This window comes from Oncorhynchus mykiss, chromosome 7, assembly GCF_013265735.2.
Source record: "Oncorhynchus mykiss isolate Arlee chromosome 7, USDA_OmykA_1.1, whole genome shotgun sequence".
Classification (NCBI taxonomy): Eukaryota; Metazoa; Chordata; class Actinopteri; order Salmoniformes; family Salmonidae; genus Oncorhynchus; species Oncorhynchus mykiss.
In genome coordinates, this window is record NC_048571.1 from 71,968,956 (window position 1) to 71,994,211 (window position 25,256).

At 45.4% G+C, this 25,256-nt stretch overlaps 1 protein-coding gene across 2 annotated transcripts in view; it reads left to right on the forward strand.

Annotated features, from left to right (window-relative positions):
• The window catches only part of LOC110528432 (serine/threonine-protein kinase WNK1), a 56,240-nt gene extending 31,631 nt beyond the window's left edge, over nucleotides 1–24,609 (forward strand). Inside the window, exons 13-27 of one of the 2 annotated variants that reach the window (XM_036984007.1) lie at nucleotides 3,387–3,439; nucleotides 5,131–5,293; nucleotides 5,497–5,613; nucleotides 9,876–10,046; nucleotides 10,304–10,346; nucleotides 10,658–11,119; nucleotides 11,386–12,296; nucleotides 12,602–12,659; nucleotides 13,789–13,862; nucleotides 14,072–14,661; nucleotides 14,784–15,010; nucleotides 15,364–15,588; nucleotides 20,576–20,620; nucleotides 20,881–21,209; nucleotides 24,066–24,609. In XM_036984007.1, the coding sequence (XP_036839902.1) occupies nucleotides 3,387–3,439; nucleotides 5,131–5,293; nucleotides 5,497–5,613; nucleotides 9,876–10,046; nucleotides 10,304–10,346; nucleotides 10,658–11,119; nucleotides 11,386–12,296; nucleotides 12,602–12,659; nucleotides 13,789–13,862; nucleotides 14,072–14,661; nucleotides 14,784–15,010; nucleotides 15,364–15,588; nucleotides 20,576–20,620; nucleotides 20,881–21,209; nucleotides 24,066–24,137 (3,540 nt within the window). In that variant the 3' untranslated portion in view covers nucleotides 24,138–24,609. Of the gene's footprint in view, nucleotides 1–3,386; nucleotides 3,440–5,130; nucleotides 5,294–5,496; nucleotides 5,614–9,875; nucleotides 10,047–10,303; nucleotides 10,347–10,657; nucleotides 11,120–11,385; nucleotides 12,297–12,601; nucleotides 12,660–13,788; nucleotides 13,863–14,071; nucleotides 14,662–14,783; nucleotides 15,011–15,363; nucleotides 15,589–20,575; nucleotides 20,621–20,880; nucleotides 21,330–24,065 lie in introns of those variants that run through there. The other variant, XM_036984006.1, reaches the window with a different exon arrangement.
• Nucleotides 24,610–25,256: the final 647 nt, after the last annotated feature.

Sequence of the window (25,256 nt, forward strand, 5' to 3'; positions counted from 1 at the left end):
AGTAGCCTGAAGTTACCTACAGTACCCTACAGTTCCCTACCCTACAGTTCCCTACAGTACCCTACAGTTCCCTACCCTACAGTTCCCTACTGTACCCTACAGTTCCCTACAGTACCCCACAGTACCCTAAAGTTACCTACAGTACCCTACAGTACCCTACTGTACCCTACAGTTCCCTACACTACAGTTCCATACAGTACCCTACAGTAGCCTGAAGTTACCTACAGTACCCTACAATTCCCTACCCTACAGTTCCCTACAGTACCCTACAGTTCCCTACCCTACAGTTCCCTACTGTACCCTACAGTTCCCTACAGTACCCCACAGTACCCTAAAGTTACCTACAGTACCCTACAGTACCCTACTGTACCCTACAGTTCCCTACAGTACCCTACAGTTCCCTACCCTACAGTTTCCTACAGTACCCTACAGTTCCCTACTGTACCCTACAGTTCCCTACAGTACCCCGCAGTACCCTAAAGTTACATAGAGTACCCTACAGTTCCCTACTGTACCCTACAGTTCCCTAGAGTACCCTACAGTTCCCTACAGTACCCTATAGTTCCCTTCAGTTCTCTAAAGTTCCCTACCCTGCAGTTGCCTAAAGTTCCCTACAGTACTCTAAAGTTACCTATAGTACCCTACAGTTTCCTACAGTACCCTACAGTTCCCTACCCTACGGTCCCCTACTGTACCCTACAATGTCCTACACTACAGTTCCCTATAGTTCCCTACAGTTCCCTCCAGTACCCTCCAGTTCCCTACCCTACAGTTCCCTACAGTACCCTACAGTTCCTGACCCTACAGTTCCCTACTGTACCCTACAGTACCCTAAAGTTACATACAGTTCCCTACAGTCCCTTACAGTTCCCTACCCTACAGTTCCCTACAGTACCCTAAAGTTACCTACAGTACCCTACAGTTCCCTACATTCCCCTATAGTTCCCTACCCTACAGTTCCCTAGAGTTCCCTACAGTTCCTGCCAGTACCCTCCAGTACCCTCCAGTTCCCTACCCTACAGTTCCCTAGAGTTCCCTACAGTACACTACAGTTCCCTACTCTACAGTTCCCTACAGTACCCTACAGTTCCCTACCCTACAGTTCCCTTCAGTTCTCTACAGTACCCTACAGTTCCCTACAGTACCCTACCCTACAGTTTCCCAGAGTTCCCTACAGTACCCTACAGTTCCCTACAGTACCCTACAGTTCCCTACTGTACACTACAGTGTCCTACCCTCCAGTTCCCTCCAGTACCCTCCAGTTCCATACCCTACAGTTCCCTAGAGTTCCCTAAAGTACCCTACAGTTCCCTACTCTACAGTTCCCTACAATTCCCTACAGTACCCCACAGTACCCTAAAGTTACCTACAGTACCCTATAGTTCCCTACAGTACCCTACAGTTCCCTACAGTACCCCACAGTACCCTAAAGTTACCTACAGTACCCTACAGTTCCCTACTGTACCCTACAGTTCCTCTCAGTACCCTACAGTTCCCTACAGTTCGCTTCAGTTCTCTACAGTACCCTACAGTTCCCTACAGTACTCTGAAGTTACCTACAGTACCCTACAGTTCCCTACTGTACACTACAGTGTCGTTCCCTCCAGTACCCTCCAGTTCCATACCCTACAGTTCCCTAGAGTTCCCTACAGTACCCTACAGTTCCCTACTCTACAGTTCCCTATGGTACCCTATAGTTCCCTACAGTTCCTTACAGTTCCCTACAGTTCCTTACAGTTCCCTACAGTACTCTACAGTACCTTAAAGTTACCTACAGCACCCCACCCTGGAGTACCATACAGTACCCTACAGTTCCCTACAGTACCCTACAGTTCCCTACAGTACTCTAAAGTTACCTACAGTACACTACAGTTCCCTACACTACCCTACAGTTCCCTACCCTCCAGTTCCCTCCAGTACCCTACAAGTCCCTACCCTACGGTACCCTATAGTTCCCTACAGTTCCTTACAGTTCCCTACAGTTCCTTACAGTTCCCTACAGTACTCTACAGTACCTTACAGTTACCTACAGCACCCCACCCTGGAGTACCATACAGTACCCTACAGTTCCCTACAGTACCCTACAGTTCCCTACAGTACTCTAAAGTTACCTACAGTACACTACAGTTCCCTACACTACCCTACAGTTCCCTACCCTCCAGTTCCCTCCAGTACCCTACAAGTCCCTACCCTGCAGTTCCCTATAGTTCCCTACAGTACCCTACAGTACCCTCCCCTAGAGTTCCCTACAGTTCCCTACCCTACAGTTCCCTATAGTTCCCTACAGTTTCTTACAGTTCCCTACAGTACCCTACTCTACAGTTCCGTATAGTTCCCTATAGTTCCCTACAGTTTCTTACAATTCCCTACAGTACCCTACTCTACAGTTCCTTATAGTTCCCTACAGTTCCCTACAGTACTCTACAGTACCCTACAGTTCCCTACAGTACCCTACAGTTCCCTACTCTACAGTTCCCTACAGTACCCTATAGTTCTCTACAGTACCCCACAGTTCCCTATAGTTCCCTACAGTTCCCTACAGTAGTCCACAGTATCCGACAGTTCCCTACCCTATAGTTCCCTACAGTTCCTTACAGTTCCCTACAGTACCCTACAGTTCCCTACCCTACAGTTCCCTACAGTTCCCTACAGTACTCTACAGTACCCCAAAGTTACCTACAGTACCCTACAGTTCCATACAGTACCCGACAGTTCCCTACCCTATAGTTCCCTACAGTTCCCTACAGTACCCTGCAGTTCCCTACCCTACAGTTCCCTACAGTACTCTACAGTACCCCAAAGTTACCTACAGTACCCTACAGTTCCCTACCCGACAGTTCCTTATAGTTCCCTACAGTTCTCTACAGTACTCTACAGTAACCTAAAGTTACCTACAGTACCCTACAGTTCCCTACAGTACCCTACAGTTCCCTACCCTACAGTTCCCTACACTACAGTTCCCTACAGTACCTTAAAATTCCCTACACTACAGTTCCCGACAGTACCCTACAGTTCACTACAGTACCCTACAGTTCCCTACCCTACAGTTCCCTACCCTAGAGTTCCCTATAATTCCCTACAGTATCCTATAGTACAGCACAGACACAATTCTTACTCAACTCCCACACACTGCACCGCACATACTGTGAACACTACTTCTACATGTATCAGGGAACACTTATCTTGTGTGTTGGCTATGCACTACTCATATTGTAAATGTAGGTTATGTCCCAAATGGCCACCTATTCACTACATAGTGCCCTATGGGCACTGGTCAAAAGTAGTGCACTATATAGGAAGGAATAGTGTGCCAATTGTGATACAAGCATACTCAACCCCATATGACATGTTTTGTGAATCCAACAACCCCATTGTCTTTCCCCCAGGAGCCAGTGCAAGAGAAACCCATGGCGTTTCACAGTTATGCAGGCTATGACAGGTGTGTGGCCATACCTTCTGAACTTGACTAGAGTGTTAAGATGTTTTTCCCCAATGTACAGTACAGGGGCTTTAGTGGATACAATGAGTGACCCTGACTATCTGTGAATAATAAACCTAGAACACTACACTGTGTGACAATGGACACCTTGCCCTGTCAAGCCTGAATGTTTTATTTTGTATCAATCCTGAATGTTTTATTTTTTATTATTATAATATATTTTTTAAGGGGTGGATCAGAATTAATATTGCGTATAGATTGTTGCTTCCATCAATGTAATTGTCTGCATCATTTCCAATCACCCATCTATTGTTTGGGTAAATATATATATCCATACACATACATACCATACAGTGGGGCAAAAAAGTATTTAGTGAGCCACCAATTGTGCAAGTTCTCCCACTTAAAAAGATGAGAGAGGCCTGTAATTTTCATCATAGGTACACTTCAACTATGACAGACAAAATGAGAAAAAAAATCCAGAAAATCACATTGTAGGATTTTTAATGAATTTATTTGCAAATTATAGTGGAAAATAAGTATTTGGTCAATAACAAAAGTTTATCTCAATACTTTGTTATATACCCTTTGTTGGCAATGACAGAGGTCAGACGTTTTCGCAAGGTTTTCACAAGGTTTTCACACACTGTTGCTGGTATTTTGGCCCATTCTTCCATGCAGATCTCCTCTAGAGCAGTGATGTTTTGGGGCTGTTGCTGGGCAACACTGACTTTCAACTCCCTCCAAAGATTTTCTATGTGGTTGAGATCTGGAGACTGGCTAGGCCACTTGAAATGCTTCTTACGAAGCCACTCCTTCGTTGCCCGGGCGGTGTGTTTGGGATCATTGTCATGCTGAAAGACCCAGCCACGTGTCATCTTCAATGCCCTTGCTGATGGAAGGTTTTCACTCAAAATCTCACGATACATGGCCCCATTCATTCTTTCCTTTACACGGATCAGTCGTCCTGGTCCCATTGCAGAAAAACAGCCCCAAAGCATGATGTTTCCACCCCCATGCTTCACAGTAGGTATGGTGTTGTTTGGATGCAACTCAGCATTCTTTGTCCTCCAAACACGACGAGTTGAGTTTTTATCGAGGGAGATTATCAGTGGTCTTGTATGTCTTCCATTTCCTAATAATTGCTCCCACAGTTGATTTCTTCAAACCAAGCTGCTTACCTATTGCAGATTCAGTCTTCCCAGCCTGGTGCAGGTCTACAATTTTGTTTCTGGTGTCCTTTGACAGTTCTTTGGTCTTGGCCATAGTGCACAATTTAGACTTTGGCCACTAGAAGGCACCTGTGTATGTGCAACGTTTTAGACTGATCCAATGACCCATTGCATATATGTTCAAAATTTTGTATCTAGACTGCCCAAATGTGCCTAATTGGTTTATTCATACATTTTCAAGTTTGTAATTGTGCACTCTCCTCAAATAATAATAGCTACTGTAATAGCTACTGTAAATAGAATAGCTACTGTAAATTGAACAGTTCAGTTAGAATAACAAGAATGTAAGCTTTCTGCCCATCTATGTCCTGGGATTTGTTTTTGTTTCTTACCACCTCATGCTAATCACATTAGCCTATGTTAGCTCAACCGTCCCACGGGGGAGGTGGGGGGACGGAACACCGATCCTGTAGAGGTTATTAAAAGTGTTCTTTACCTCCTTCATATCCCTACCTTTAGCTTCAACTCAGATGTGGCGTCGGGTAAGGAGATGAGTGATGGTTACGATGGCTCGGCCAGCAGCGGGAAGGGAGATGGGAAGTCCCGGAAACACCACCGCAAGTCGACCCGCACACGCTCACGCCAAGAGAAGACCAACAAGCCCAAACTGAGCATGCTCAATGTAAGTCCGTCCGTCCTGACTACCCACCTCTCCGAACTGACCAGTGGTCAAGGTTTTTGCCATTCTTAAGCTATTCAGTAAGTCCAAAGGATAAAGTTTAAAACAGAAATTACCATTTATACTGTATATTAATATATTGCTATATTCAAAGTATATGCATATTCGTACTTGCACATTAAAAGTGATTTCTCCTTCTCCCTCAGGTGAGCAACACGGGCGATAAGATGGTGGAGTGCCAGCTGGAGACCCACAACCACAAAATGGTAACCTTCAAGTTTGACCTGGACGGAGATGCTCCAGAAGAAATCGCTATTTACATGGTGAGGTCATGACCTTGGCAGACCTGTTTGCATTCCAAATGGGGGTTGGGTTCAACTATGCTAACATATGGAATTGTTTTAAGATGGTCATACCATTAATCATTTAGCTATTTGATTTGGAATTGTAGGACCCCTTTAGGCCTTTAGGTATCAAAAAACATATACATTTGAAGTCAGAAGTTTACATACACCTTAGCCAAATCAAATCAAATCAAAGTTTATTTGTCACGTGCGCCAAATACAACAGGTGTAGGTAGACCTTACAGTGAAATGCTTACTTACAGGCTCTAATCAACAGTGCAAAAAATGTGTTAGGTGAACAATAGGTAAGTAAAGAAATAAAACAACCATAAAAAGACAGGCTATATACAGTAGCGAGGCTACATACAGACACCGGTTAGTCAGGCTGATTGAGGTAGTATGTACATGTAGATATGGTGAAAGTGACTACGCATATATGATGAAAAGAGAGCAGCAGTAGCGTTAAAGAGGGGTTGGCGGGTGGCAGGACACAATGCAGATAGCCCGTTTAGCCAATGTGCAGGAGCACTGGTTGGTCAGCCCAATTGAGGTAGTATGTACATGAATGTATATTTAAAGTGACTATGCACATATGATAAAGAGAGAGTAGCAGCAGCGTAAAAAGAGGGTTTGGGGGGGTTGGGGTTGGGGTGGGGGCACACAATGCAAATAGTCCAGGTAGCCATTTGATTACCTGTTCAGGAGTCTTATGGCTTGGGGATAAAAACTGTTGAGAAGCCTTTTGGTCCTAGACTTGGAACTCCGGTACCGCTTGTCATGCGGTAGTAGAGAGAACAGTCTATGACTGGGGTGGCTGGGCTCTTTGACAATTTGTAGGGCCTTTCTCTGACACCGCCTGGTGTGGAGGTCCTGGATGGCAGGCAGTGATGTACTGGGCCATACGCACTACCCTCTGTAGTGCCTTGCGGTCAGAGGCCAAGCAATTGCCGTACCAGGCAGTAATGCAAACATGCTCTCGATGTTGCAGCTGTAGAACCTTTTGAGGATCTAAGGACCCATGCCAAATCTTTTTAGTTTCCCAAGGGGGAATAGGCTTTGTCGTGCCCTCTTCACGGCTGTCTTGGTGTGTTTGGACCATTCTAGTTTTTTGTTGATGTGAACACCGAGGAATTTGAAGCTCTCAACCTGCTCCACTACAGCCCCATCGATGAGAATGGGGTCGTGCTCGGTCCTCCTTTTCCTGAAGTCCATAATCATCTCCTTAGTCTTGACTACGTTGAGGGAGAGGTTGTTATTCTGGCACCACACGGCCAGGTCTCTGACCTCCTCCCTATAGGCTGTCTCGTCGTTGTCTCATCGTTGACGCTGTTGTGTCGTCAGCAAACTTAATGATGGTGTTGGAGTCGTGCCTGGCCATGCAGTCGTGGGTGAACAGGGAGTACAGGAGGGGACTGAGCACGCACCCCTGTAGAGCTCGAGTGTTGAGGATCAACGTGGCAGGGTAGCTAGCCTAGTGGTTAGAGAGTTGGACTAGGCACCGGAAGGTTGCAAGTTCAAACTCCCGAGCTGACAAGGTACTAATCTGTCGTTCTGCCCCTGAACAGGCAAGTTAACCCACTGTTCCTAGGCCGTCATTGAAAATAAGAATTTGTTCTTAACTGACTTGCCTGGTTAAAAAAAATTAAATGTGTTGCTACCTACCCTCGCCACCTGGGGCCAGCCTGTCAGGAAGTCCAGGATCTAGTTGCAGAGGGAGGTGTTTAGTCCCAGGATCCTTTGCTTAGTTATGTGCTTTGAGGGTACTATGGTGTTGAACCCTGAGCTGTTGTCAATGAATAGCATTCTTACATGAGTTTTCCTTTTGTCCAGGTGGGAAAGGGCAGTGTGGAGTGCAATAGAGATTGCATCATCCGTGGATCTGTTTGGGCGGTATGCAATTATGTTGGGTCTAGGGTTTCTGGGATAATGGTGTTGATGTGAGCCATTCCCAACCTTTCAAAGCACTTCATGGCTACGGATGTGAGTGCTACGGGTCTGTAGTAATTTAGGCTGGTTGCCTTTGTGTTCTTGGGCACAGGGACTATGGTGGTCTGCTTGAAACATGTAGGTATTACAGACTCAATCAGGGACTTGTTGAAAATGTCAGTGAAGACACCTGCCAGTTGGTCAGCACATGGCCGAAGCACACGTCCTGGTAATCAGCCTTGTGTATGTTGACCTGGTCTTACTCACGTCGGCTACGGAAAGCGTGATCACACAGTTGTCCGGAACAGCTGATGCTCTCATACATTTAAACTCAGTTTTTCACAATTCCTGACATTTAATCCTAGTAAAAAATCCCTGTCTTAGGTCAGTTAGGATCACCACTTTATTTTAATAATGTAAAATGTCAGAATAATAGTAGAGAGAACTATTTATTTCAGATTTGATTTCTTTCATCACATTCTCAGTGTGTCAGAAGTTTACATACACTCAATTAGTATTTGGTAACATTGCCTTTAAATTGTTTAACTTGGGTCAAATGTTTCGGTTAGCCTTCCACAAGCTTTCCACAATAAGTTGTGTGAATTTTGGCCCATTCCTCCTGACAGAGCTTGGTTCGTAGGCCTCCTTGTTCGCACACTCTTTTTCAGTTCTGCCCACAAATTTTCTATGGGATTGAGGTCAGGGCTTTGTGATGGCCACTCCAATACCTTGACTTTGTTGTCCTTTTTGCCACACCTTTGGAAGTATGCTTGGGGTCATTGTCCATTTGGAAGACCCATTTGTGACCAAACTTTAACTTCCTGACTGATGAATTGAGATGTTGATTCAATATATCCACATCATTTTCCTGCCTCATGAGGCCATCTATTTTGTGAAGTGCACGGCCTGCAGCAAAGCACCCCCACAACATGATGCTGCCACCTCTATGCTTCACGGTTGAGATGGTGTTCTTCGGGTTGCAAGCCTCCTCAGAAGCTTCTAAAGCCATGCCATCATTTTCTGGAATTTTCCAAGCTTTTGGGCACAGTCGTCTTAGTGTACCTGAATTGGAATTGTGATGCAATCAATTATAAGTGAAATAATTTGTCTGTAAACAATTGTTGGAAAAATGACTTGTGTCATCCTTCCGTCAAGACATTTGTGGAGTGGTTGAAAAACAAGTTTTAATGACTCCAAATTGAGTGTATGTAAACTTCTGACTTCAACTGTATGTACATATTTTTTTTAATAAAATATTGAATTTAGCCTTTACTGGTATTGCATTGAATAACACATTCATAAAAAAGACAGTCAAAATATAAATCACAAGGAATAAGGTTTTGAAGTGTTTTCCCTATATGTACCATGGATCATTTTGCTACTTGATTTGGAATTGTATGACCCCTGTAGGTATAAAAATAGAAAAACATATTTGATGAAACGCATTGAATAACAGATTCATACATGGAAAAACAGATGGATTTTGATTGGGATTTTGATTGGGATTTTGATTGGGATTTTGATGGGGATTTAATGCAATGGTGCATAAATACACTCTTAAGGATTAATGGACCAATTAGAATAGTCCCAAAACTGCAAAGCAGATTGTCTGCCACTCCAGGCAAGCTAGAGCAAACGCTCAAAGGACTATGGACCTTCGGTTCCTCCTCTGTCACCAAGCTAGAGCAAACGCTCAAAGGACTATGGACCTTCGGTTCCTCCTCTGTCACCAAGCTAGAGCAAACGCTCAAAGGACTATGGACCTTCGGTTCCTCCTCTGTCACCAAGCTAGAGCAAACGCTCAAAGGACTATGGACCTTCGGTTCCTACTCTGTCACCAAGCTAGAGCAAACGCTCAAAGGACTATGGACCTTCGGTTCCTCCTCTGTCACCAAGCTAGAGCAAACGCTCAAAGGACTATGGACCTTCGGTTCCTCCTCTGTCACCAAGCTAGAGCAAACGCTCAAAGGACTATGGACCTTCGGTTCCTCCTCTGTCACCAAGCTCAATGCACTACAGCAGAAGATGTGGGAAATTAATGTAGCCTGTACTGTTGGGTCATTCTCTATCTATAGTATTTCCTTTTGTCATTTGACTTTTCCTGATATTGTATATTGCTGATATTGTATAATTACTGTATGTTACGATTGTTCCTGAAGTGTTATTTGTTCCTGAAGTGTTATATCTTCACAATTATTTACATGTGGTTACATCTTCTGTGTGTGTGTGTGGTGTCCATGTCTCTGTGTGTGTTTGTGTGTGTGTGTGTGTGTGTGTGCACGTTTGTGTGTGTGTGTTTTTGTGTGTGTGTGTAGGCAGAGAATTTCTTCATCCTACCCATAGAGAAGGCGATGTTCATTGACCAGTTGAAGGACATCGTGGACAAGGCTGAGGACATGCTGAGCGAGGACATGGAGGGAGAGACGGACTCTGCTTTGGGGGGCAGTCCCCAACTGGGACACACCTCTTGGGGGCCGGGGGGAGAGGTGACGGGGACATCCCAAACACAACCCACTAACACACAGAGACTAGTCTACTCACATGAACATTCATTAAAAGAAACCACACACACACACGTACTCTCTCACACACACTTACGCACACACACGTACTCTCTCACACACACACACACACACACACACACACACACACACACACACACACACACACACACACACACACACACACACACACACACACACTCAAATGTCTGTTTTCTGTCTGTCTCTCTATCCCTCTAAAGAGTCAGCAGCCTGGAGCACCCCAGCCTGTTTATCAGCAGAATGGTAATACTCCATTCTCTCAGTCTTTCTCTCTCTTCTTTTGTCTCCCCCTCCTTTATCCTCTATCTATTCTGTTTGTGATTGGGATGTCTGTGGAGGAAGGTTTTGAAAGGAGCTTGTACTGAGGACTTAGTGATGTTTTGGCTGCCATAGCTGATGACTTTCCTCTCTCTCTCTCTCTCTCTCTCTCTCTCTCTCTTTCCTTTTCTCTCCATTGCTTTCTCTCTCTCTCTCTCTCTCTCTTTCCTTTTCTCTCCATTGCTTTCTCTCTCTCTATCTCTCACTCTTCTCTCCTCTTCTCTCTTCTCTCTCAGTGCTCCACACAGGGAAGCGATGGTTCATCATCTGCCCAGTGGAGGAGACTCCCAGCTCCAACCAGGATGGGACTGCAAACATGTCTGCCGATGGGACTACAACTACTCAACATGATGTGACTACAACTACTCAACATGATGGGACTACAACTACTCAACATGATGGGACTACAACTACTCAACATGATGGGACTACAACTACTCAACATGATGGGACTACAACTACTCAACATGATGGGACTACAACTACTCAACATGATGGGACTACAACTACTCAACATGATGGGACTACAACTACTCAACATGATGGGACTACAACTACTCAACATGATGGGACTACAACTACTCAACATGATGGGACTACAACTACTCAACATGATGGGACTACAACTACTCAACATGATGGGACTACAACTACTCAACATGATGGGACTGCTCAGCCTGATGGAAGTGCTGTGCCAGGTAAGTCTGCCGATTATGGCACTGCAGGGACTGCTTCAGACAGAGGTGACTTTGTTTCCATGTGACCATTTGAGTACTATGTCATCCTGGTGGAGTAACGGTACCATGTTGTCCTCTAGTGCTAAACGAATGAACCACATCCTCAAATAATGTGCTTTAGTTTGAAATATTATCTGTTTAAGGTCTTTGGATGTGGGCCTGTTGTACATTTGTAGACAAACAGGATGTTACTCTTATATTGGGTCTTCTTTCGGTTCTTCCTGCAGTATCAGCGTCCTCCTCCATAGCTAACTCTGTGTCTGGGGGGAGTGGAGGCTTCAACTACGAGGGCTATGGCCTCTGTAGCCCTCCCATCCTGTCCTCCACAGACCCTCTCCTCCTGGCTATGTCCCATGTCTCAGCTCCCTCTGGCCCCCCATCTGTCCAACCAGGCCATCCTCCAGAGGGCCAGGCCCACAGCTCTATCCTGCCCAGGCTGCATCACACCCAGTCAGCCTTGGCTCTGCCAGTGGCCCCCTCTGGAGGTCTCCGTAGCTCCCTGCCTGGAGAGGAGCACCAGGGGGGAGGGCGTCTTGGTGCCATCTCCCCCATCCATGCCGTCCAGCAGATGGCGGAGATGGCATGTGCTGCCTCCATGGTGGAGGAGGTGCCCTGCTGCCCACTGGCCATGCCAATGTTCCTGGATGTGAGTGGTGGAGGCCAGGGGAAATCAGCTCCTCTCACCCTTCTGCCCTCCCAGGACCCCTCTACCTCCTCAGCCAGAGAGTCCCTCCAACTCTCCTACCCCTCCGTTGCCCGCCCTGACCGCTCCCAGCCGCCTGTGGTGCTCCAGCAGCCCTTCTCCATGGGTGGAGCAAAGGCCCCCTCGCTGCCCCAGAGCCCTGCCCCCCACCAGCACACAGCAGGGGGGCCTAGTGAGTCAGATGGGGAGGGGCGAGGGGTGGGGGGCCGAGGGGGCTTTGTGGACAGCACCATCAAGACTCTGGACGAGAAGCTGAGGACCCTGCTGTACCAGGAGTACGCCCCCATGTATCCATCAGGCAGTGCTGCGGAGACGCCAGGCTCGGGGACGGAGTACGTCCAATCCCCTCCTGGTCCAGACAGCGCCACCTTGGGTTCAGGAAGCAGCACCCCCCAACCTATGGGGGAGGGGCGCTACCGGACAGGGGAACAACTGGTAAACACAGAACCTTTATTCCGTATAAATCATAGAATGGCACCCTATTATTCCCTAAATAGTGCAATACATTTGGGATGCAACCATACTTTCTGTTCTGAGATTTGTTTAGTCCTTAAAAGTAACTTCATTCACACCCCAGACTGCATGTAAAGTACATGTAATCTATGTCCACCATTCATCCTTAAATGTTGACCATTATCCCTTTAAAATGACTGCTCTTTATTCTCTCCCTGTCAACTGTCTTTCTCTGTTTCACTTCTCTCTTTTCTCATCCCTCCCTCCCTCTCCACTCCTTCTTTCAGCCTCAGATTCCAGAGAGGATGGACAGTTTGAGCACGTTGAGTGATTCTGCGGTGTGTGGTATGTACATTATATAGTGTGGTATGTACATTCTATAGTGTGGTATGTACATTATATAGTGTGGTATGTACATTATATAGTGTGGTATGTACATTCTATAGTGTGGTATGTACATTCTATAGTGTGGTATGTACATTCTATAGTGTGGTATGTACATTCTATAGTGTGGTATGTACATTCTATAGTGTGGTATATACATTCTATAGTGTGGTATGTACATTCTATAGTGTGGTATGTACATTCTATAGTGTGGTATGTACATTCTATAGTGTGGAATGTACATTATATAGTGTGGTATATACATTCTATAGTGTGGTATGTACATTATAAAGTGTGGTATGTACATTATATAGTGTGGTATGTACATTCTATAGTGTGGTATATACATTCTATAGTGTGGTATATACATCCTATAGTGTGGTATGTACATTATATAGTGTGGTATGTACATTCTATAGTGTTGTATGTACATTCTATAGTGTGGTATATACATTCTATAGTGTGGTATATACATTCTATAGTGTGGTATATACATTATATAGTGTGGTATATACATTCTATAGTGTGGTATGTACATTATATAGTGTGGTATGTACATTATATAGTGTGGTATGTACATTATATAGTGTGGTATGTACATTATATAGTGTGGTATGTACATTATATAGTGTGGTATGTACATTCTATAGTGTGGTATATACATTCTATAGTGTGGTATATACATTCTATAGTGTGGTATATACATTATATAGTGTGGTATGTACATTATATAGTGTGGTATGTACATTCTATAGTGTGGTATGTACATTATATATTTGGTATGTACATTCTATAGTGTGGTATGTACATTCTATAGTGTGGTATATACATTCTATAGTGTGGTATATACATTCTATAGTGTGGTATGTACATTATATAGTGTGGTATGTACATTCTATAGTGTGGTATGTACATTCTATAGTGTGGTATGAAGGATACAACATTATTGTGATCCCTCAAACAGCTGTCTATGACAGTGATCAATTTCAAGATCCACAGAGGTTTCAGTTATTTTCCTTTAACCTATTGAACAGCTCTTATTGCTCTTATTGTTAACCTGGGCATTCAGTCTCTCTCTCTCTGTCTGCAGCTCCCATGTCTAGGAGACAAAACGTGCCACACTCTACCTCCTGCTCTGGCTCTGGATCCAGAGGCCAGTTTAAGGTACTTTACTGTGTTACATTTTTGTTCCCCAAGGCCACTATTTACTACTACCTCTTAGTGACTCCATCTACCTACAATGCCTGACTAATGTCTTATAATTTGAGTTTGTGATATTGTGGATTGATATTATAATTCCCTGTTTGTTTCATTTCTGCAAAGTAGGTATAAACGTGTCAGAGCTTTTTAAACAATAACTTCATTATCTATAGATGATCACAGACCTTCCTGATGTGGTGACGCAAGGAGAGCGGAAGCAGAGGAGTTGGAGCAGCGCTGCCTCCCCGGTGCACCCTGCTGGCCATCTCTCAGACTACCGCAGCAGTGCCCAGGCCGCCTCCACCATTATCGGACGTTTCTCAGTGGTCAGCACCGAGGACGACGTCACCCTGAGGACCTATGACAGCCGCTACTCCGCCCCGCCAGACTTCTACCTTGATACACCCCCCGCCATGGCCAAACGGGGGTCGTTGACACACGCCTCCACATCCACCTCCGTGTCTGTTGATGTTACAGTCCACGCTCACGCGCGCTTCCTGTCCTCGGACTCGGAGAGTAGTCCGGCCAAGCTGGCCCCGGCCACGCCCTCACGCCACGGTCGCTCAGGGGAGCGTAGAGGAAGTGACCTCATGAAGAGAGCGGTGGCTTTCCTACGCCGTTCAGGCCGTAGTAGTAGTGTGCAGAGCTCTGATTCGCTGAGCCGGCAGGGGGGCGTGCATGGCTCGGCCTATGTGAGCAGTGATAATGACTCTGAGTTAGAGGACTCGGATATGAAGAGAGAGCTGACCAGACTCAGGGAGAAGTAAGTCAGCTGTGTGTTTATGTGTGTGGGTGTGTCTGAGTCTAGAAGAGCATAATCTGAGTAAGTCAACTTACCCTTTATCTAAAACCTTTCTCTCCCCTCCATCCATCTCCTCCACCCAGACATTTAAAGGAGCTCTCGGAGCTGCAGGCGCACCACAGAGGGGAGATAGAGCTGCTGTACCGCAGGCTGGGTAAAGCCACCCCACCCCTCCTTGGTCTCTCTCACTCAGTTCCCCCCAAGCGGAGGAGCAAGCACAAGCACAAACTGAAGGCTGAAAAACTCCTCAGTCCTCTGGTACAACAGCTTAGGCATGTCACCCCCAAAACCAGCGACTCTGGCAAAACCAGTGAGTACAAGGCACCAAAACCAGTCATTTCTGAAAGATGATCTGAAAGATCCTTCTGGAAAGGACTGAAACAGGCTTGTCTGCATGATTTAAGGCAGACAGGTCCTCATGTGTCAGGCAAGGTAACTGTCATAATTTGAATGGAGTAGCAGGGCTAAGTTGTAATAATGTGTATGTCTATGTCCAAATGGCAACATATTCCCTATTTTGTGCACTACTTTTGACCAGAGCCCCATATGAGCCCTGATCAAAAGTAGTCCAGTTAATAGGGAATAGGGTGCCATTTGTGATGCACTTAATGTCTCTCTGTGCAGGTTTCTGTGTGTAATATTTAAGTTGGTCTGTCTGTGCAGGTGAGCCTACAGTCAGTCTGAACTGGTCTCCAGCCAAAGCTCCATTACAGTCGGACAGAAGAGCCCGTTCAGGTACCAGTCACTTGGATACCTTCACCTCCACCTCTGAACCTGTCCAGACCAAGCAGCCCTGCTCCCTCAAGGGTTCCCTCTCTTCAGACAACATCTACGCTGGAGCTGGACTACACGGAGAGAGGACAGGACCACAAGCTTCACCAGGCCAAGGTGACCTACAATCTACACATCCCAGCCATGCAAATGGAGAACATTATCACTAGGGTTACAAAATTCAGGTAACTTTCAAAATGACCAGGTTTTCCAAAACTCCTGGTCGGAGGAATCCAGATTTCCTGCTTATTCCGTCCTGAGTAAATATTCCAACCGGGATTTCGGGAAAACCTGGGAATTTTGGGACAAGGTGCAAATGATAGAACATGTAAAGTCTTATCACAGGTACAGAGGAGGATCAAAATGGAAGTAGGACGGTGCAACGTTTCGGTCACATCGACCTTAATCAGGCATCTGCAGCCTTTAACCTTTATGGTTCTGACATGGGTTATTGTTCAAACTCATCTCTAATGTGTGTTCTGTCCAGAGCTGTGTGCTCTTCTTACCCTAGTGTCTTGTGTTTCCTCTCCTCCTCCTCTCCTCCTCCTCCTCTCCTCCTCTTCTCCTCCTCTCCACAGGCTGGCCGTCTTACCCTCCACCGCCAGAGAGAGTGACCTATAAATCCAGTAGCAAACCACGCGCTAGATTCCTCAGTGGGCCTGTGTCTCTGTCTATCTGTTTGTATCTCCTCCTCTCCTCTCCTCCTCCTCTCCTCCAAGCACTCCACCACTCACTCTGCTCCTCGTCTTCCTGCACTTCTCTCCTTCCTCTCCTCCTCTCCTCCCTCGCTCCACCACTCACTCTGCTCCTCGTCTTCCTGCACTTCTCTCCTTCCTCTCCTCCTCCTCTTCTCCCTCCCTCGCTCCACCACTCACTTTGCTCCTTTTCCTCTTGCACTGCTCTCCTTCCTCTCCTCCTAGTTTCTCCTCTTCTCATGTCCTCTTCTTTTATCTTCATTGGTTCTCCTCCTCTTTACTGTCTCACTCCTATCCCTCATCTCTTCATCTCCTTCTCTTTACTGTCTCACTCCTATCCCTCATCTCTTCATCTCCTTCTCTTTACTGTCTCACTCCTATCCCTCATCTCTTCATCTCCTTCTCTTTACTGTCTCACTCCTATCCCTCATCTCTTCATCTCCTTCTCTTCACTGTCTCACTCCTATCCCTCATCTCTTCATCTCCTCCTCTTCACTGTCTCACTCCTATCCCTCATCTCTTCATCTCCTTCTCTTTACTGTCTCACTCCTATCCCTCATCTCTTCATCTCCTCCTCTTTACTGTCTCACTCCTATCCCTCATCTCTTCATCTCCTCCTCTTCACTGTCTCACTCCTATCCCTCATCTCTTCATCTCATTCTCTTTACTGTCTCACTCCTATCCCTCATCTCTTCATCTCATTCTCTTTACTGTCTCTCTCCTATCCCTCATCTCCTCCTCTTCACTGTCTCACTCCTGTCCCTCATCTCCTCCTCTTTACTGTCTCACTCCTGTCCCTCATCTTCTCCTCTTTACTGTCTCACTCCTGTCCCTCATCTCCTCCTCTTCACTGTCTCACTCCTGTCCCTCATCTCCTCCTCTTCACTGTCTCACTCCTGTCCCTCATCTCCTCCTCTTTACTGTCTCACTCCTGTCCCTCATCTCCTCCTCTTTACTGTCTCACTCCTGTCCCTCATCTCCTTCTCTTTACTGTCTCACTCCTATGCCTCATCTCTTCATCGCCTTCTCTTTACTGTCTCACTCCTATCCCTCATCTCTTCATCTCCTTCTCTTTACTGTCTCACTCCTATCCCTCATCTCCTCCTCTTTACTGTCTCACTCCTGTCCCTCATCTCCTCCTCTTCACTGTCTCACTCCTATCCCTCATCTCCTCCTCTTTACTGTCTCACTCCTATCCCTCATCTCTTCATCTCCTTCTCTTTACTGTCTCACTCCTATCCCTCATCTCTTCATCTCCTTCTCTTTACTGTCTCACTCCTATCCCTCATCTCTTCATCTCATTCTCTTCACTGTCTCACTCCTATCCCTCATCTCTTCATCTCCTTCTCTTTACTGTCTCACTCCAATCCATCATGTCTTCATCTCCTTCTCTTTACTGTCTCACTCCTATCCCTCATCTCTTCATCTCCTTCTCTTTACTGTCTCACTCCTATCCCTCATCTCTTCATCTCCTTCTCTTCACTGTCTCACTCCTATCCCTCATCTCTTCATCTCCTTCTCTTTACTGTCTCACTCCTATCCCTCATCTCTTCATCTCCTTCTCTTTACTGTCTCACTCCTATCCCTCATCTCTTCATCTCCTTCTCTTTACTGTCTCACTCCTATCCCTCATCTCTTCATCTCCTTCTCTTTACTGTCTCACTCCTATCCCTCATCTCTTCATCTCCTTCTCTTTACTGTCTCACTCCTATCCCTCATCTCTTCATCTCCTTCTCTTTACTGTCTCACTCCTATCCCTCATCTCTTCATCTCCTTCTTTTTACTGTCTCACTCCTATCCCTCATCTCTTCATCTCCTTCTCTTTACTGTCTCACTCCTGTCCCTCATCTCCTCCTCTTTACTGTCTCACTCCTATCCCTCATCTCTTCATCTCCTCATCCTCTAGCTTATCTCTTTACCTCTAGCTTTTCTCTTCTCCCCCATCCCACCTTCTCCTCTGTGTCTATCTGAGCTAGTTCAAATCAAATCAAATCCAAATTATTTGTCACATACACATGGTTAGCAGATGTTTATGTGAGTGTAGCGAAATGCTTGTGCTTCTAGTTCCGACAATGCAGTAATAACCAACGAGTAATCTAACCTAACAATTCCTAAACTACTACCTTATACACACAAGTGTAAAGGGATAAAGAATATGTACATGAAGATATATGAATGAGTTATGGTGCAGAACGGCATAGGCAAGATGCAGTAGATGGTATCGAGTACAGTATATACATATGAGATGAGTAATGTAGGGTATGTAAACAAAGTGGCATAGTTTAAAGTGGCTAGTGATACATGTATTACATAAAGATGCAGTAGATGATATAGAGTACAGTATATACACATACATATGAGATGAGTAATGTAGGGTATGTAAACATTATATTCAGTAGCATTGTTTAAAGTGGCTAGTGATATATTTTACATCAATTTCCATCAATTCCCATTACTAAAGTGGCTGGAGTTGAGTCAGTGTGTTGGCCACAGCCACTCAATGTTAGTGGTGGCTGTTTAACAGTTTGATGGCCTTGAGATAGAAGCTGTTTTTCAGTCTCTCGGTCCCAGCTTTGATGCACCTGTACTGACCTCGCCTTCTGGATGATAGCGGGGTGAACAGGCAGTGGCTCGGGTGGTTGTTGTCCTTGATGATCTTTATGGCCTTCCTGTGACATCGGGTGGTGTAGGTGTCCTGGAGGGCAGTTAGTTTGCCCCCGGTGATGCGTTGTGCAGACCTCACAGCCGACAGGATGCTCTCGATTGTGCATCTGTAGAAGTTTGTGAGGGCTTTTGGTGACAAGCCAAATTTCTTCAGCCTCCTGAGGTTGAAGAGGCGCTGCTGCGCCTTCTTCATGACGCTGTCTGTGTGGGTGGACCAATTCAGTTTGTCCGTGATGTGTACGCCAAGGAACTTAAAACTTACTACCCTCTCCACTACTGTCCCATCGATGTGGATATGGGGGTGCTCCCTCTGTTGTTTCCTGAAGTCCACAATCATCTCCTTTGTTTTGTTGACATTGAGTGTGAGGTTATTTTCCTGACACCACACTCCGAGGGCCCTCACCTCCTCCCTGTAGGCCGTCTCGTCATTGTTGGTAATCAAGCCTACCACTGTAGTGTCGTCCGCAAACTTGATGATTGAGTTGGAGGCGTGCATGGCCACGCAGTCGTCTGTGAACAGGGAGTACAGGAGAGGGCTCAGAACGCACCCTTGTGGGGCCCCAGTGTTGAGGATCAGCGGGGTGGAGATGTTGTTACCTACCCTCACCACCTGGGGTCGGCCCGTCAGGAAGTCCTGTACCCAGTTGCACAGGGCGGGGTCGAGACCCAGGGTCTCGAGCTTAATGACGAGTTTGGAGGGTACTATGGTGTTAAATGCTGAGCTGTAGTCGATGAACAGCATTCGTACATAGGTATTCCTCTTGTCCAGATGGGTTAGGGCAGTGTGCAGTGTGGTTGAGATTGCATCGTCTGTGGACCTATTGGAGCGGTAAGCAAATTGGAGTGTCAGGTGGGGTGGAGGTGATGTGGTCCTTGACTAGTCTCTCAAAGCACTTCTTGATGACGGAAGTAAGTGCTACGGGGCGGTAGTCATTTACCTCAGTTACCTTAGCTTTCTTGGGAACAGGGACAATGGTGGCCCTCTTGAAGCATGTGGGAACAACAGACTGGGATAGGGATTGATTGAATATGTCCGTAAACACACCAGCCAGCTGGTCTGCGCATGCTCTGAGGACGTGGCTGGGGATGCTGTCTGGGCCTGCAGCCTTGCGAGGGTTAACACGTTTAAATGTTTTACTCACGTCGGCTGCAGTGAAGGAGAGTCCGCAGGTTTTGGTTGCGGGCCGTGTCAGTGGCACTGTATTGTCCTCAAAGAGGGCAAAAAAGTTATTTAGTCTAGTTAAATGTTTTTCTCTGTCTGTTGTGCTTGGCCGATGAGTAGTGCATGTACAGTATAGTGATGCACTGCAGCAGCACTGTGTGCTCAGCTCACTCTTACTCTCCTCTCCTGCCTGTCTGCTCAGCACAGATCCTCTCAATGTATCCCAGTCTCTGCGCCTGCAGTCCTACGTAGTGGACCCCGTCTGCATGGCTACACATAGCCACTGTTATGTTGTGCCCCGTTGGTTAGGATCTCTCTCTCTCTTTCGCTCTCGTTTTCTCTCTCAGACCTCTTACAGTTCTGCAGCTCACTTCTGGAGTGACTGCATGATTGGCCTTGTCCATCAGTATTCAGATAGTTGACTGAACCATGCTTTCCCACAGTGTTATGTACTGTATATGTGATAATGTTGAGTATGGCCATTGAGCAGCTCTGTGCAGCAGCGTGTCTGTATGTTTGTAGACTTACACTGCGTGTTTTTGTCTTCATGCTGCATGGATTCCTAACTCTGTTTGTCCCCTAGGGTCAACTCTGAAACGACTCTGCCTTGGAAAAGAGCGTGGAAGGGGTAAGTGTAACTTGCAGCAAAGACATTAGCCATTTAGAAAACCCCAATCTATGTGTATTGTGTATTTATTGTAGCTACTCCTATACCTTGTTTTCCTTCCCCAAAGTTGCTCTCATAAGCACATTTTATTAGATATAATTTTATAAACAGGATTGGCCATCTAGTGTTCATGGTATCTACATTTAGTTAAAATAGCATGCTTTAGCAACAGAGCTAGTTTGAACTTGAGGCAGGGTGTGAACAGTATGTCCATCTCCCAGGGACTGGAGCAGGCCCAGGTGCATCCACCCAGCCACCCCAACAACAGACAGCCAGCTCTACTTCTCCCCACCAGACAGTAGCAGGGCTGGCCCAAACCCAGGCCAACAACAGCAACAACAAGACAGGCACCTACACCGGCACCTACATGGGCTCCTACACAGAGTCCTTCACAGACTCCCTTCACAGGATAGTGGATGATTGGACCATGGAGGCCCTGGGTGTCACCCGGCACCCGCGGACCAGCTCCCTCAGCCGCAGAGGGCAACCACTTTGGAACGAGGACCCCGGGGGGCCCAGAACAAGAGACAGACTGTTCAGCGCTCCAGATGTGAGTAGTTGTTCGATACGGTATGTATGTGAGTTTATGTTTTATCCATTATTTAGTGGTGGTGTAGCTAAATGTAATGTATGTTTTGTGTTTGTGGGGGTAGCGTGTGTATAGTTTAGGGCTGGGTTCAAATTGTGTTTGTTTTCTATCAAATTATGAAATGATTTAACTTCTTGCGTCGAGCAATCCCGTATCCGGGAGCGTAATCATAGCCTCAAGCTCATTAGCATAACGCAACGTTAACTATTCATGAAAATCGCAAATGAAATGAAATAAATATATTGGCTCACAAGCTTAGCCTTTTATCAACACTGTCATCTCAGATTTTCAAAATGTGCTTTTCAACCATAGCTACACAAGCATTTGTGTAAGAGTATTGATAGCTAGCATAGCATTAAGCCTAGCATTCAGCAGGCAACATTTCACAAAAACAAGAAAAGCATTAAAATAAAATAATTTACCTTTGAAGAACTTCGGATGTTTTCAATGAGGAGACTCTCAGTTAGATAGCAAATGTTCAGTTTTTCCAAAAAGATTATTTGTGTAGGAGAAATCGCTCCATTTTGTTCATCACGTTTGGCTAAGAAAAAAAAACGAAAATTCAGTCATTACAACGCCAAACTTTTTTCCAAATTAACTCCATAATATCGACAGAAACATGGCAAACATTGTTTAGAATCAATCCTCAAGGTGTTTTTCACATATCTATTCGATGATAAGTCATTCGTGGCAGTTGGGTTTCTCCTCTGAAGCAAATGGAAAAATGCACGCAGCTGGAGATTACGCAATAATTGCAACGGAGGACACCAAGCGAGCACCTGGTAAATGTAGTCTCTTATGGTCAATCTTCCAATGATATGCCTACAAATACGTCACAATGCTGCAGACACATTGGAGAAACGACAGAAAGTGTAGGCTCATTCCTTGCGCATTCACAGCCATATAAGGAGACATTGGAACACAGCGCCTTCAAAATCTGGGGCATTTCCTGTTTGAAATTTCATCTTGGTTTCGCCTGTAGCATCAGTTCTGTGGCACTCACAGATAATATCTTTGCAGTTTTGGAAACGTCAGAGTGTTTTCTTTCCAAAGCTGTCAATTATATGCATAGTCGAGCATCTTTACGTGACAAAATATATTGTTTAAAACGGGAACGTTTTTTTATCCAAAAATTAAAAGACCGCCCCCTATATCGAAGAAGTTAACCTCTCTGGGATATTTGGGACGGTAGCGTCCCACCTCTCCAACAACCAGTGAAAGTGCAGGGCGCCAAATTCAAAACAACAAAAATGTCATCATTAAAATTCCTCAAGCATACAAGTATTTTACACCATTTTAAAGATACAATTCTCGTTAATCCAGCTACAGTGTCTGATTTAAAAAATGCTTTACAGCGAAAGCACCACAAACGATTATGTTAGGTCACCACCAACTCACAGAAAAACACAGCCATTTTTCCAGCCAAAGAGAGGAGTCACAAAAAGCACAAATAGAGGTAAAATTAATCACTAACCTTTGATGATCTTCATCGGATGACACTCATAGGACTTCATGTTACACAATGCATGTGTGTTTTGTTCGATAAAGTGCATATTTATATTTAAAAAAATCTAATTTTACATTGGTTCAGTAGTTCTAAAACATGCAGTGATTGTGCAGAGAGCCACATCTATTTACAGAAATATTTCATTATAAATGTTGATGAAAATACAAGTGTTATACATGGAATTAGAGATATACTTCTCCTTAGTGCAACCGCTGTGTCAGAGTTCAAAAAAACTTTACGGAAAAAACAAACTATGCAATAATCTGAGTACAACATTCAGACAACAAAGCAGCCAAAAAGATATCCGCCACATTGGGTGGTCGACATTAGTCAGAAATTGCATTATAAATATTCATTTACCTTTGATGATTTTCATCAAAATGCACTCCCAGGAATCGCAGTTCCACAATAAATGTTTGTTTTGTTCGATAATGTCCATAATTCATGTCCAAATAGCGTCTTTTGTTAGGGCATTTGGAAAAACAAATCCAAATGCGCGTTCAGGTCCAGCCGAACGTTGGACAAAAAAATTCAAAAAGTTCCATTACAGCCGGTAGAAACTTGTCAAACTAAGTATAGAATAGATCTTTAGGATGTTTTTTTCATAAATCTTCAATAATGTTCCAACCGGAGAATTCCTATGTCTCTAGAAAAGCAATGGAACGAGAGCTAACTCTCTCGTGACCGCGCCTCAGAGCCTGTGGCAATCTGTCAGACACCTGGCTCATTCCTCTCTCATTCGGTCCCACTTCACAGTAGAATCCTCAAACAAAGTTCTAAAGACTGTTGACATCTAGTGGAAGCCTTAGGATGTGCAGCATAACCAATATCCCACTGTATCTACAATAGGGGCTGAGTTAAAAAACTACAAGCCTCAGATTTCCCACTTCCTGGATGGATTTTTCTCAGGCTTTCGCCTGCCATATGAGTTCTGTTATACTCACAGACATCATTCAAACAGTTTTAGAAACTTTAGAGTGTTTTCTATCCAATACTACTACTAATATGCATATATTAGCATCGGGACAGAGTAGCAGGTAGTTTACTCTGGGCACCTTATTCATCCAAGCTACTCAATACTGCCCCCCTGTCACCAAGAAGTTAACTGCATTTGATTGAGCATGTTTGGCACAATAGAACTGATGGAATAGTCCTAAAAGTGCAGATCCTGCCAGCTGGCACTGCAGGCAGACGTAATCAAACGTTTAATGTATTTAAAAGAAAACAAATACTATTTGAAGTCAGGTCTGGTACAGTCAAGGTGAAAGTCTGTGGTGACTGAAAGCTCACCTCCATATCTTTCTCTTCAGGCACCTGCCAGGACAGCCCCTGGCTCTGAAGGCCCCCAGCTCCCCCTGTCATGGCCGATGATTGACAATTAGGCCCTGTGCTCAGTGATGAAGACCAGCTCCCCGAGACAGGCAGAGTTCCATCCTGGCTACATGCTGGCCCATTCAGGCCCAGACCTGTTTGGAGGGCTGCTGCTCTCGCCCCTCTCGCCCCTCTGTGTAAGCCTTTGGCCTGAGCTGCTGTCCCCCTTGGGTTCAGGGGTGTTTGCTTTACCTGCCGTGCCCCCAACCTGTGACACCACCACCCCTGGTCCACCCTACCCCAAACCCAGGAACCACTAACCCCTGTAGCTCCATGTCTTCCAACTATGTTTCCAAAATGAGTTATATGTAGTTAGAGCTCTAGTCTTCCCTTACCACAATGTAAACTATTTCTATTTAACCAGCATATATGTATATGATAAGTATTTGTATACACACTGAGTGTACAAAACATTAAGAACACCTTCCTACTATTGAGTTCCCCCCACCTTTTGCCCTTAGAACAGCCTCAAATCGTTGGGGCATGGACTCTACAAAGTGTCAAAAGCGTTCCACAGGGATGCTGACCCATGTTGACAGAGATGCTGACCCATGTTGACAGAGATGCTGGCCCATGTTGACAGAGATGCTGACCCATGTTGACAGAGATGCTGACCCATGTTGACAGAGATGCTGGCCCATGTTGACAGAGATGCTGACCCATGTTGACAGAGATGCTGACCCATGTTGACAGAGATGCTGACCCATGTTGACAGAGATGCTGGCCCATGTTGACAGAGATGCTGACCCATGTTGACAGAGATGCTGGCCCATGTTGACACAGTTGTGTCAAGTTGGCTGGATGTCCTTTGGGTGGTGGACCATTCTTGATAAACACGGAAAACTGTTGAGCGTGGATAACCCAGTAGCGTTGCAGTTCTTGACATAGACCGGTGCGCCTGGCACATACTACCATATCCCATTCAAAGGCACTTAAATATTTTGTCTTGCCCATTCACCCTCTGAATGGCACACATACACAATTCATGTCTCAATTGTGTCAAGGCTTAACAAATTTTTTTAACCTCTTCCTCTTCATCTACACTGATTAAAGTGGATTTAACAAGTGACATCAATACAGAATCATAACTTTCACCTGGATTCCCCTGGTCAATCTATCTATGTCATGGA